General features: G+C 44.9%; 1 protein-coding gene and 1 non-coding gene across 2 annotated transcripts in view; one reads left to right on the top strand and one right to left on the bottom strand.

The window, feature by feature from the left end:
• The first annotated feature begins 513 nt into the window (after positions 1-513).
• The window catches only part of DHCR24 (24-dehydrocholesterol reductase), a 33778-nt gene continuing 19658 nt past the window's right edge, over positions 514-14633 (top strand). Inside the window, exons 1-2 of the mRNA XM_065881817.1 lie at positions 514-804; positions 5353-5508. Of these exons, the coding sequence (XP_065737889.1) occupies positions 574-804; positions 5353-5508 (387 nt within the window). The 5' untranslated portion in view covers positions 514-573. The remainder of the gene's footprint in view (positions 805-5352; positions 5509-14633) is intronic.
• On the bottom strand, positions 14033-14159 carry LOC136140942 (small nucleolar RNA SNORA8). Its single transcript, XR_010657685.1, has one exon. It is a non-coding gene; the product is annotated as a small nucleolar RNA SNORA8 (small nucleolar RNA).

The following is a 14633-nucleotide window of genomic DNA, read 5'->3' as shown; positions in this document are numbered from 1 at the left end:
GGCCAGGTTTCCACCCTCCCTGGCCGGTACGGGCATCCTCGGCCAAGCTGCAGGGTGACGGCCAAGGCGTGGGGCGCCCCGACCCGAACCCCCGGGAGGTAACCGAACGCATGACCGCTTAACGCGCCTCACGAGAAGGCGCCACCTAAGGAGGAGGGGAGGAGGTTGCAGCCGCGCCCCTCAGCGGCGGGGCGACTCCTCAGTCCCCAGGGCCGGGAAACCTGAATCCCGGAGCCGCAGAGCGCCGTAGACCCCACCAGCGCCAGGGTCCCCGGCCACCCCCTCCCAGCGTGTCTGAGAGGAGAAGAGGGTGGAGCGGCCTGACTCCCGCAGCCAATAAAAGCAGCAGGTTCCTGGTCCGATCCCCGGCGCGGCTCGCCATTGGTCACCACCCGGGTCTCGGCCCACCGAACCTTTGCGACCCGAGCCAATCGCGAGGCGGCGAGGTGTCCTCGGGCTCGCGGGGAGCGGGCCGCGGGCAGCTGCGAGCGCAGGCCGGCGAAGAGCGGGTGGCGGTGACCAGCTGCGCGAGCCGGCATCCCCTCCCCCGCGCGGTGAGCCGCCGGCTCCACCATGGAGCCCGCCGTGTCGCTGGCAGTGTGCGCTCTGCTCTTCCTGCTCTGGGTCCGCGTGAAGGGGCTGGAGTTCGTGCTCATCCACCAGCGCTGGGTGTTCGTGTGCCTCTTCCTCCTGCCGCTCTCGCTCATCTTCGACATCTACTACTATGTGCGCGCCTGGGTGGTGTTCAAGCTCAGCAGCGCGCCGCGGCTGCACGAGCAGCGCGTGCGGGACATCCAGAAGCAGGTGAGCGGAGCCGGGTGGGGCGGGAGCCAGGCGCGAAGTGGTGCGCGGCGCGGGGGAGCCAGGGCTTCACGGAGGAGGTGGCGTCTGAGTGGGATTTGAACTAAACAAAAATATAACTGGGGGGAGGGGTGCTTCCGGAGAGGGAACGGAGTAAGCAAAAGAGTAGAACAGAGCATTGCTCCGACATTTATGGAGTGCCTACTATGTGCAGAGTACGTGCGGGGATCTGCAGGGATGTAAAGAATCATAAGAGAGGGTAGGTGAGCCATGCTCAAGTAGCTCTCACCCGGCCCAATCGATTTCAGAGGAGAAGGGGGTCTTCAGGAAGGTTCACCTGGCGCTGGAGACTGGGAAGCAGGGGGAGTGACTGGGGGAAAGCGTGAGCATAGGAGAAGAGAGGCAGAAGGTTGGAAAGTCAGTTTGGAACTAGGTTGGGGAGGGCCCTTCAGTTTGGAGTCTACTCCTTAGCAAGAAGGAGCTTTCCGCCTTCTTATAATAGAGGACTAAAGTGAAAAGGTAGCCCCACACCAGGGTGGGGAGCCTCACAGACCCTGCGCCAGGCGCTCACTCTTGACAAGGCAGTGCCCGCCTCCCAGTAACTCTATACGTCCTTCCCTATGTCAGCACCCACAGAACCCCTGCCCCTGCTGCCGCTCACAGCCGCGCCTCCTCCTTCATGGCCACAGCTGGCATGGGCATCAGGCCTGGGCATCAGGCCTGGGCAGTTTCTTGCTCCCTCTGCCCCTCCTTATGTTCCTCTCTTACTGGCGTCAGGTTGCAAAGAGCTTCTGTTTCCTGCTGCCACCCTCGCCACAGGTGTAGCAGCCTCCATGTTCTGTTTGCTGCTGGCTGGGTTCTGCCTCCAAGAGCATGAAGATGGATGCGGAGAGCCATCCCTGTGAGGGATAGACCTTGGGCCAGGTGGGAGCAGGCAACATCTGGAAGTGCTTTACTCAGGCTGCCATGGGTTGCGCTGGTCACAGTCACAGCTCCAGAGCCCAGCCTACCCTCTGTTCCAAATGCACCCTGTTGCCTAGTTCTTTCTGTGTGTTCAGATTCTTGATTTACCTGCTAGTCTGCCCCATCAGAGTGTGAGCTCCTTGAAGGCAGAGACTGCTATCCGACTCCCCTCTATCCCATGGGCCCTGGCCCAAAGCAGCACAGTGAGTGCTTAGGAACCTAAGCTAAACCAAAGGGCTCACTAGGGACAGGAAGATGACGGGCCTTGCCAGACTGGCCCGCTGCTGAGGACCTGCCCTGTGCCACACCCCATGCCATTGATGACCATTATTTCTCATCCTCACAGCAACACTTTTTTTTCTTTAAAACTTAGGTCTTTTTTTTTTTAACTTTTATTTGTTTTTTGTTTTTTTTGTTTTTTTTTTTTTTTTTTTGCGGTACGCGGGCCTCTCACTGTTGTGGCCTCTCCCGTTGCGGAGCACAGGCTCCAGACGCGCAGGCTCAGCGGCCATGGCTCAGGGGCCCAGCCACTCCGCGGCATGTGGGATCTTCCCGGATCGGGGCATGAACCCACGTCCCCTGCATCGGCAGGCGGACTCTCAACCACTGCGCCACCAGGGAAGCCCTGCATTTTTTTTGTGTGTGGCATTTATTCCCAAGCCATAAGTTTTTTGTTGTTGTTTTGTTTTGTTTAATTAATTAATTAATTTTTGGCTGCATTGAGTCTCCGTTGCTGCACGCAGGCTTTTCTCTAGTTGCGGCGTGCGGGGGCTCTCATTGTGGTGGCTTCTCTTGTTGTGGAGCACGGGCTCTAGGTGCGCAGGCTTCAGTTGTTGTGGCACATGAGCTCAGTAGTTGTGGTGTGTGGGCTCAGTAGTTGTGGCTCATGGGCTCTAAAGCGCAGGCTCAGTAGTTGTGGTGCACGGGCTTAGTTGCTCCGCAGCATGTGGGATCTTCCCGGACCAGGGCTCGAACCCGTGTACCCTGCATTGGCAGGTGGATTCTTAACCACTGTGCCACCAGGGAAGTTCCGTAGGCCATAAGTTTTTATTTCTTCAGTTTCTTCTGGAATATATTTTTCTTGTGCAACCTCCTCTTCTGGTTTAGTAACAATCTGCTCTTTTTCAGTAAAGATCATCTCAGTGTGGCAGGGAGAGCTCATGTACGGGTTGATGTGACCATGAGCTCTGTTAAGTCCTATGCCGCATCTTGGGGGCTTTATTCACTTGGATGTGCTCAATGACCAGAGAATCTGCATTTAAGCCCTTAAGTTCAGCATTGCTCTCTGCATTTTTGAGCATGTGCTGTCAAAATTCAGCACTCCTTTTGGGCCACTGACCCCGCGTCCAGCCCCACTGTTCGGCCTGGGCACACCTACTATCCACCATTGTAACAACAGAATGGCACACATTGCTTCTGTAAAGTGATATCCGTCAGATACTTGGTGGCTTTTCGGTTATGCATACCCTTAACGGCCTGGACAGTTTCACCAGTGTTCTTAAAGTGAACACGAAGATTCGAACCTCTTAATTTGCATGATTTTGTGGGGTTTTCTGGGTCAAGTGAATACCGAATCATTTTTAGAGGTCACCTCAGGCAGCTTACCGGAAAAGGACCACCCTGGTAGGTCTTGTACCTGTTCTGCAGGTGGGAGATATTGAGGTTCAAACTGTAAGTCATGTTCCCAAGATGATATAGCTAGTAAATGGGTCTGGAACTCAGGACAGCTTGATTTCAGAGCCTGAACTGTGACATTTCTTCTTTCCCAGCCCATTTCATTCCACCCTGGAGGTCTGGTTCCGTTGCCTCACACCTGGAATGTGATAATAGCTACCTGACCAGTTGCCTGTTCCCTGGGCCCTCCCCACCTCTCCTTGGCCTGCCCTTAGTCATAAGGGCAACACTTCACAGGATTGCCTCCCTGCCCGAAATCTTGGTTGGCTCTGGTCAGGATCCAACCCAACCGATGTTTCAGGCTTGATGGTCTCCACATTCACTTCATGCCCCACTGCCCCCCTTCCCATTCCAGGCTGCATGCAGCTGTCCCAATCCATCCTCCACACCTCTGATCTTGTATTAAGTCGTGGGACTGCAGAGTCAGGCAGGGGCAAGGTCTGCCTGGTCATCCCTTTACCCCCTACTCACAGGAATCCCTTCCTCAGTAACACCCCTCTGCGTGAACATCTCTGCTTCACGTGGCACCCTGGCCTCTCCAATCGCAGAACAGTTCTTCCCCACATTGAACTGTTTGCCTGACCAGCTTCAGTCCAGCTTCTTCCAAGGACTCTTGGTTGCAAGTGATAGAAAATCAACTCCAACTGGCTTGAGTAAAAAGGGACTTCATTGACCCAGGTCTTGAAAAGTCCAGGAGTAAAAGTGGCTCAGACATCACCGGATCCAGGATTCATCTCCAGCTGCCATCCCTTGGCTCTGCTCTCCTCTGAGTTGACTTTACTCTCAGGGAGGCCGTCTCCCTGCGGAGGCCCCAGCAGTTTCTGGCTTACATCCAACTAGCCTAGCAAACCCAAGTGAAGTGAGAGGGCCTCTCCCAGGATTGGTCTTAACTGGCTTCACTTGGATCACAGACCCATCCCTGAACCAGTCACTGTGGCCAGGAGGATAGAATCAGACCTCAGTCATGTGCCCATCTCCTGGGGCAGGAGGGGAATCAGCTTCACCTGGACCAAAGGAAGATGGGAGTGTTACAAGCAGATGAAGAGGACATGGGTGGTCGCAGGTCACAGCAACAGATATCCACCTCCCTGCCCTTGTCCATCAGCAGGAAGGGCATGCTTCCTCCCATGTTCCTGATGGGCTTGTCATTTCCTGGGCCATTTCTTCTCTGTACTTTGTGCTCTGGTCACTTACAGAAGGGTTTTGCAAAAGTTCTTCCTTCCATTGGCTTGGTGGGCCTCCCCTGCCTGTTCTCTCCCCCTGCTAGTGATGCATGAGTTAACATGCGCAAATGCTTGGAACAGGGCTTGGCACCTAATAAGCCTCAGTAAATGTTAGCTGTTACTCTGTTGACTATTAATTCGAGTCCATTTATCCTTCCAAGCCTAAAGTTAGTTAGTTCTGATGGTGAATCTGGGCTCTGCCCTTCAGTGGTTGTGTGACCTTGGACAAGTTATTTTGCCTCTCATTTTCTTCGTTTGCAAAAGGAGGCAGGTCATCCCAGCCACCTGGGGTTGTTGTGAGAATTAAGTGAGACAAGATACAGCAGTGCTTGGTACAATGGTGGCAGCTAGTAAATAGTTATCATTTGTGCGGTTGTTATTACTACCATTACGAAACCTGTCCTGAACTTTGCAGTGAGAATAAATGTTTTCAAAGTGCTTTGATCCTGTTCTCTTGCTCTTTTTTCATTCTGCTTTTTGATGTGGCAGCACTTTGGCTTTTCTGTCGGCCTCACTAGCCAGGGAGAGTCCAGAGGATAGGGCCAGTGGGTGTTTCATCATTCCGCTCCTCCTGGTACCTGGAAGGATTCAGGGCCTCGGTAAATTCCCAGCTCCCTCTCCTGAAAGCAAGGCTGTGAGCTGCCCAGGGGATCTCTGGCAGGCCCAGCTCAGCCTCTTCTCATGTCTGCAGGTACGGGAATGGAAGGAGCAGGGCAGCAAGACCTTCATGTGTACGGGGCGCCCTGGCTGGCTTACCGTCTCACTGCGGGTTGGGAAGTACAAGAAGACACACAAAAACATCATGATCAACCTGATGGACATTCTGGAGGTGGACACCAAGAAACAGGTGAGAGTGGCATGGTTCCCTGGCTCTGGGAGTGGGTGGGGCACTGCCCCTGGTGCAAATGACTCACGGGGAGATGATTTTAGCCAAAGGCGTCTCAGAGTGGACAGGACCATGGCCCTTGGTCATCACAGAAGGCTCTGCCCACCATTGCCATCCTCTAGAGCCTCACAGCTTTGGAAGAGAATGGTCATAGCCCCATCTCACAGGTGGGCAAAATGAGAGCTCAGGGGGATTCTTTGATTATCTGCAGTTCTACAGGAAGACAGGGATGGGGAAATCATGGGCAAAAATAAGAGACAAAAATGAACCTATTTACCTCTTCCCAGTAAGGAAGCATGCTGGTAAAAATTGGGCTGTGGAGGTGGCTCAGAGGGTGGGCCTCGTTCCAAGCTTTCTGGGGACCCACTTGTTAATAGCGTTAGATGTGTGCATACTCTTTGGCCTATCTAGTATTTCTACTTCTTGAAACTGGGCTCAAGGAAAAGGGAAATAAACTTAAAAACAACTCAGAGAGAGAGATTGTATCACGGCTTTGTTTTTAATCAAAGACAACACAATATCGAATAGTAGTGAGTTGTTAAATATGGTATATCCACGTCATGGCATTTTGTTGTGACACCTTGGCCAAGTTGCTTAATTTCCCTGTGCCTTTTTTTCCTTAACAGCTTTCTTGACATATACTTGACGTACAATAAACTGCATGTAAAATGTACAATTGATAATAAATTTTGACATATGTATGCACCTGTGAAACCATTACCACAATCAAGACAATGAACCATCACCCCAAAAGTTTCTTCATGCCACTTTGTAATCCCTTCCTCAGGTTCCTCCCTGCCTCTTTTCCCCACATCCCTAAGCAAATAATGACCTGCTTTTCATCACTATAGATGGGTTTGTATTTAGAGTTTTATATAAATAGAATCATGCATTATGTACTCTCTTTTATTTTGTCTGGCTTCTTTCACTCAGCGTAATTATTCTGAGATTCATCCACGTTGAAGCATGTATCAGAAGTACATTCTGGTTTTATATATATTATATATATATATCTGTCACAGTTTGTTTATTCTTTCACTTATTGATGGATGTTTGGGTTGTTTCCAGTTTGGGGCTGTTACAAGTAAAGTGGCAAGGAGCATTTGTATATAGTCATGGGGTGGACATATGCTCTTGTTTCTTTTGGGTAAATACCCGGCAGTGGAATAGCTGGGTCATATGGTAGGTGTATGGTTAACTTTTTAAAAACTGCCAAAGTGTTTTCCGAGGTAGCCGTAGCATTTACGTTCCCGCAAGTATTCCAGTTGTTCCATATCATCGTAAACTTGGTATGGTTAGTCTTAATTTTAGCCATTCAGTTGGTGTATAGTAGGTATCTCAGTGTGGTTTTAACTTGCATTTTCCTAATGACTAATGAATGATATTGGGCATCTTTTCATGTGCGTATTTGCCCTTTGTATATCTTTGGTGAAGTGCTTGTTCAAGTGTTTTGCTAAAAGTTTTTAATTGGGTTGTTTGTTTTCTTACTAGAAACAAGACCTTCATCATATATACAATTTGTAAATATTTTCTCCCGGGCTTTGGCTTGTCTTTTGAAAACCAGAAATTTTTAATTTTGATGAAGTCGGATTTAGTAATTTCTTTTATAGCTTGTGCTTTTGACATTTTATGTAAGAAATCTTGCCCTACTCCATGTCACAAAGGTTTTCTCTTCTGTTTTCTTCCAGCAGTATTATATTTTTTAGGGTTTACATTTAGAACTACGATCCATTTTGAGTTAATTTTTGCATATGATGTGAGATATGGGTCCCAAAAAATTTTTTTTGCACGTGGATTTCCAATTGGCCCAGCCTGTTTTGTTGAAAACACAATCCTTTCTCCACTGAATTGCCTTTGCACCTTTGTTGAAATCAGTTGTCCATATACACAGGTCTGTTTCTGGACTCTGCTGTTCTATTGATCTGTTCACCCATCTGTATGCCAAGAACACACTGTCTTGGTTACTGTAGCTTTATAATAATAAGTCCAAAAGAATGAGCTGGGAAGTATTCCTTCCTTTTCACTCTTCTGAAGGAGTTTGTATAGAATTTGTATTATTTCTTTAATAATTAGTGGAATTAACCAGTGAAGCCATCTGGGCCTGGAGTTCTGTTTGTGAGCAAGTTTTTTTTTTTTTTTTTTTTTGCGGTACGCGGGCCTCTCACTGTTGTGGCCTCTCCCGTTGCGGAGCACAGGCTCCGGACACGCAGGCTCAGCGGCCACGGCTCACGGGCCCAGCCGCCACCCGGCATGTGGGATCTTCCCAGACCGGGGCACGAACCCGCGTTCCCTGCATCGGCAGGCGGACTCTCAACCACTGCGCCACCAGGGAAGCCCTGTGAGCAAGTTTTTATCTGCAAGTTAATTTTTTTTAATAGATACAGGGCTCCTCAGTTTATTTGTTTCTCCTCAGTGAACTTTGGCAATTTGTGTCTCTAAAGGTATTTGTCCATTTCACTAAGTTGTATAATTGATTGACATAAAGTTATTCATAGTATTCCCTTACTGTCCTGTGAACATCTGTAGAATCTGTAGTGATGTCATATCTTTCATTCCTGATTCTGGTCATTTTGTGTCTGCTTTCTTTTCTTCCTGAGCAGTCTGGCTAGAGGTTAATCAGTTTTACTGATCTCAGAGAACTAGCTTTTGGTTTCATTGATTGTTCTCTCTTTTTGTTTGTTTTCTATTCCATTGACTTCTGTTTGATTTTTGTTAATTTCTTTCTTTGCTGACTTTGGGTTTAATTTTACTCTTCTTTGTCTAGTTTTTTAAGGTGACAGCAGAGGCCATTGACTTAGACCTTTCTTTTTTTTTTTAATATAGATGTTTAGTGCTATAAATTTCCACCTAAGCACGGTTTTAGAGCCATCCGCAAATCTGATATCTTACCTTTTCATTTTCATTCAGTTCAGACTACTTTCTGGTTTCCTTTTTGATATCTGCTTTGACCCAGAGGTCTTTTAGAAGTATGTTATTTAGTTTCCAAATATTTGGGATTTTCCAGAGATCTTTCTGTTATTGATTTCTAATTTAATTTAGTTGTTGTCAGAAAACATACTTTATATGATTAGAATGCTTTTCAACTTATTGAGACATACTTTATGGCCCAGAATATGGTCTACTTCGTAAGTGTTCCTTGTGCCTTTTAAAAAACAAAAAGTGTATTCTGCTGTTTTGGGGTGATGTGTACTGTAAGTGTCAATTAGGTCAAATTGGTTGATAGTGTTGTTCAAGTCTTCTATATCCTTATGAATTTTCTTTTTACTTATTCCATCAATTCTTGAAAGGGGGATATTGAAATCTGCCTGTGATTGTAGATTTGTTTATATCTCTTGCACTTCTTTCAGTGTTTGCTTCATGTAATTTGAAGCTCTGTTATTAGGTATATAAATGTTTCGGATTTTTATGTCCTGTTGATTAATTGATCTCTTTTTTTTAAAATAAATTTATTTATTTTTGGCTGCATTGGGTCTTCATTGCTGCGCGTGGGTTTTCTCTAGTTGCGGTGAGCAGGGGCTACTCTTTGTTGTGGTGCGTGGGCTTCTCATTGTGGTGGCTTCTCTTGTTGCGGAGCACAGGCTCTAGGCGTGAGGGCTTCAGTAGTTGTGGCATGCAAGCTCTAGAGCGCAGGCTCAGTAGTTGTGGCACACAGGCTTAGTTGCTCTGCAGCATGTGGGATCTTCCTGGACCAGGGCTCGAACCCATGTCCCCTGCATTAGCAGGCGGATTCTTAACCACTGTGCCACCAGGGAAGCCCAAATGATCTCTTTATCATTGTGAAATGACCTTTTTTAAAAATTTATTTTATTGAAGTATAGTTGATTTACAATGTTGTGTTAATTTCTGCTGTACAGCAAAGTGATTCAGTTATACATATATATATTCTTTTTCATATTCTTTTCCATTATGGTTTATCACAGGATATTGACTATAGTTCCCTGTGCTATACAGTAGGACTTCTTGTTTATCCATCCTATGTATAATAGTTTGCATCTGATAATCCCAAACTCCCAATCTTTCCCTCCCCCACCCCACCTCCCCCTTGGCAACCACAAGTTTGTTCTTTATGTTTGTGAATCTGTTTGTTTCGTAGACATGTTCATTTGTGTCGTAGTTTAGATTCCACATATAAGTGATATCATATGGTATTTGTCTTTCTCATGACTTACTTCACTTAGTATGATAATCTCTAGGTCCATCCATGTTGCTGTAAATGGCATTATTTCATTCTTTTTTATGGCTGAGTAATATTCCAATATATATATATATATATCACATCTTCTTTATCCATTCATCATCAGTGGACATTTAGGTTGTTTCTATGTCTTGACTATTGTAAATAGTGCTATGAACATAGGGGTGCATGTATCTGTGAAATGACCTTTTCTATTACTAGTTATATTCTTTGCCCAGAAATCTACTTTGTCTGATATTAATGAAGCCACTCCAGCATTTTTTGACTAAGTGGTGACATGGTGTATCTTTTTCCATCATTTTCCTTTTTTTTTTTTTTTTTTGTGGTATGCGGGCCTCTCACTGTTGTGGCCTCTCCCGTTGTGGAGCACAGGCTCCAGACGCGCAGGCTCAGAGGCCATGGCTCACGGGCCCAGCCGCTCTGCGGCATGTGGGATCTTCCCGGACCGGGACACAAACCCGTATCCCCTGCATCGGCAGGCGGACTCTCAACCACTGTGCCACCAGGGAAGCCCCATCATTTTCCTTTTAATCTATTTGTATCTTTATAGTTAAAGTGTTTCTTGTAGGCAGCATATAATTAGGTCTTGCTTTTTTATCCAATCTGACAATTTCTGCCTTTTAATTCAGATTTAAGACCATTTACATTTAATGTTATTATTGACACGGTTTGATTTAAATTTGTTGCCTTGCTCTTTGTTTTCTATCTGTCGCATCTGTTCTTTGTTCCTTTTTTCTTTTTTTCTGTCCGCTTTTGGATTACTGAATAATTTTCATAATTTATGTTGACTTACTAGCTATAAGCCTTTGTTTTGTTATTTTAGCAGTTGTTTTAGGATTTATGGTATACACTTTCCTTGTCACACTCTACCTTCAAGTGATGGTATCCCATTTCATGTACAGTATAAGAATCTTAGAATAATATGCTTCCATTTCTCTTCTTTCCACCTTTGTGCTGTTACTGTCCTCCTTTTACTTTTATATATGTTATAAACCCCACACTACATTATTGTTGTTATTAATAGTTATCTTTTAAAGAAGTTTAAATAATAAGAAAAATCTTATATACTTACCCATATAGTTACCATTTCTTCATTCCATTTTGTAGATTTGTATTTCCATCTGTTTCATTTTCCTTCTGCCTGAAGAACCTCCTTTGACATTTCTTAAATGGTGATTTTGCTGGTGATGAATCTTTCAGCTGTTGTATGTCTGAAATAATTTATTTTGTCTTCATTTCTTTTCCAACTTGTGTTGTGGTAACATACACATAACAATTACCATCTTAACCACTTTTAAGTATGCAGTTCAGTGGTATTAAATATATGCACCTTGTCATTCAGCCATCACCACCACCCATCCCCATGACTCTTTTCTTCTTGTAAAATTGAAACTCTATATCCATTAAACAATAACTCCCCATTCTCCCCTCCCCCCTGACCCTGGCAACCATATTCTACTATCTGTTTCTATGATTTTAACCACTCTAAGTAACTCATGTAAATGGAATCATACAGTATTTGTCCTTTTGTGACTGGCTTATTTGACTTAGCATAATGTCTTCAAGGTTTATCCATGTTGTAGCATATTACAGAACTTTCTTCCTTTTTAAGGCTGAATAAGATTCCATTGTATGTACATACCACATTTTGCTTATCCACTCATTCATCCATGGACACTTGGGCTGCTTCTATGTTTTAGCTATTGTGAATAATGCTGCTATGAACATGGGTGTACACACAGCATTTCAAGACGCTGCTTTCAATTCTTTTGGGTATATACCCAGAAGTGGAATTGCTGGATCACATGGTAGTTTTAATTTTTTGAGGAACAGCCATACTGTTTTGCATAGTGGCTGCACCATTTTAACATCCCCACCAACAGTGCACGAGGGTTTTAATTTTTCCAAATCCTCACCAACACTTGTTATTTTCTGGTTTTGTTTTGTTTTTAATAATAGCCGTCCTAATGGGTATGAGGTTGCCTTCATTTTTGAAAGATATTTTCAGTGGGCGTGGGACTCCAGGTTGACAGTTTTTTCCTTCAGTACTTTAAAGATGCTCCAGTGTCTTTTTTTTTAAAAAATAAATTTATTTTGTTTTTGGCTGCGTTGAGTCTTTGTTGCTGTGTGCGGGCTTTCTCTAGTTGCGAGCAGGGGCTACTCTTCGTTGCAGTACGAGGGCTTCTCATTGTGGTGGCTTCTCTTGTTGCTGAGCACGGGCTCTAGGTGTGTGGGCTTCAGTAGTTGTGGTACACAGGCTCAGTAGTTGTGGCTCCTGGGCTTTAGAGCGCAGCCTCAGTAGTTGTGGTGCACGGGCTTAGTTGCTCTGTGGCATGTGGGATCTTCCCGGACCAGGGCGTGAACCCGTGTCCCCTGCGTTGCCAGGCAGATTCTCAACCACTGTGCCACCAGGTAAGCCCTCCAGTGTCTTCTTGCTTGCGTTATTTCTAACAAGAAATCTCTCATCCTTATCTTTGTTCCTCTGTATGTAACTTATCTTTTTCCGCTGGCTGCTTTTAAGATTTTATCTTTATAACTAGTTTTGAGCAATTATTACAATGTGCTGTGGTATAGTTTTCTTCATAATTCTTGTGCTCTGGAGTCATATAATTTTTCATCAAATTTGAAATTTTGGGGGTCATTTTTTCTTCAAATATTTTTCTTTCCCTTCCTCTCTCTCCTTTGAGGACTGCTATTACACATATGTTGGGCCACTTGAAGTAGTTCCACAGCTCAGCTCACTGATATGCTGTTCATTAAAGGTTTTTTTCCTCCGTGTGTTTCATCTTGGATAGTTTCTATTGCTGTGTATTTAAATTCATCACTCTTCTTCTGCAGTGTCTAATTTGCTGTCAGTTCCAACCAGTGTATTTTTCATCTCTAACATTGTGGTTTTCATTTCTAGAAATTTGCTTTGGATCCTTTTACTGCCTTTTAAATGTCTGTACTTAACGTTCTGAGCGTAGGGAATACAGTATCAATAATTATTTTAATGTCCTTGTTTGCTGATTTTAATATCTGTGTCAATTCTGGGTCTGTTTTATCAAAACACATTGATTGATTATTCTCCTCATGGGTTGAATCTTCCCGCCTCTTTGCATGCCTGGTGAACTTTGATTGGATTCTAGGCATCATGAATTTTACCTTGTGTGGGGTGCTGGATATTTTTGTACCCCTGTAGACCTTAGTGAGCTTCGTTCTAAGATAGAGCCGAGTTACTGAGAAACAGTTTGATCCTGTTTGGTGTTGATTTTTCAGGTGGGGCTGGAGCAGCATGTAATCTAGGGGCAATTATTCCCCGCTGCTCAGGCAAGAATATTCTGAGTACTCTACCCAGTGCCCTGGGAGTCATGAAGTTTTCCAGTCTGGCTTGTGGGAACAGATACTATTTCCTGCCCTGTGTGAGCCCCTGGCACTGTTACCTGCCAGGCTCTTCCCCTGGCCTCAGCCTCTGGTAATTTTGTCCTGTGTATGCACCAATCGGTCCTCAGTTGAATACTCAACGGGCAGTCTTCACAGTACTTCAGAGTTTTCTCTCTGCAGTTCTCTCCTTTCCGGGACTCTGTCCTGCAGACTCTATTCACCTTGGTCTTCTAGGGCCCTCGACTCAGGGTGCACTGGGCTCTCCCTTCCTGCACCGCCTAACTCCAGGCAGTTAGCTGGGGCCTTCATAGAGCTCACCCTGTTTGTTTCCTGTCAGCAATCATTAACTTCCCTGCCTGATGTTTACTCTGTTGAAAACTCCTGTTTCATATATTTTGTCCTTTTTTTCTCCAGGCAGCAGGTTAAACTGGTTCTTTTCGCTCCATTTTGACTGAAAGCAGAAGTCCTCCTGATGGTGTATTCGTGTGTCCATTAAAAATCATGTTTTTTTTTAAGCACAAACTTTTTTTTTTTTATGTGTAACATAGGCAAAATCGTTTAAGTCAATAAATTTTTAAGGATTTCCTTCTACTGCCGGTCACCTCAGTTCCTCCAGTGTTTGGGTCATAATCTTCAAGATAGCCCTTTCAAAAAGAATTTTTGCTCAATACACAGTCGTCTTGTCAGTCAGTCCACAATTCTTTTAGTTGGGCTTCTTTGATCTACAGTGGAATATGGACACACTACAAAATTCCCCACCTGTAATCTTTGGGATCCAATTTCCCCAAGCAGTTTACTTTAGGACCGTGTTTAGGGTCAGAGGGGATGAATCTTCCTGGTTCTGAATTTTACACACCCTAGAAAAAGAGAAGCATTAGTTCCTATTGAAGATTATGTCAAATTGAACAGTTTGAGAAACTATAGGAATACTGTATCGGTAGAAATACCAGGTCTAACATGCACAAAGCCAAGAAAACCAATGATGCCAGATACTGAATTAATATTGCCCTGTCCTTTGAACAAAAATCATGTTTTCCAGGAGCATTTAATGACAAGGGATCATGTCACAGTATAGCATTAAATTTTTTAAAAAAGTCTGTGTTATGTGTGTTTGCATTTGTGGGCATGTGTGTGTGTTGTATCAAAACATAAAAATAGTAATATAGATATGCATGGGAAAAGACTGAAAGGAGATATACTCCAGTATTAACATTGATAACTTCGAAGAACTAGGATTAATGATTTTTGTCTTCTTCGTATATGCTGTTTCTTCCAAATAAATGAGTATTTCTTCTTCTAGAAGAAAAATAAACTAAGTATTAAATATAAAGGTATTTGAAAGAACAAGATTGAACACTACCTAACCCAGCACCAGAAAGCCCATTCACTGTAACTAAAGGTGGCGGAATGCTCCGGAAAGAGGCTCTAAAGCCCATCTAGGAATCCCCATATTGATTGTTTGGGAAGGTCTGGGATAACACCTTCTGCAGACAGAAGCCCCCATTAGGCCTGGCAGCCTCCTTGTGAC

The sequence above is a fragment of the Phocoena phocoena genome, chromosome 1 (genome assembly GCF_963924675.1).
Source record: "Phocoena phocoena chromosome 1, mPhoPho1.1, whole genome shotgun sequence".
Taxonomy (NCBI): domain Eukaryota; kingdom Metazoa; phylum Chordata; class Mammalia; order Artiodactyla; family Phocoenidae; genus Phocoena; species Phocoena phocoena.
Note: the sequence above shows the minus strand (reverse complement) of the source record. Positions and strands in the feature narration are given on the sequence as shown.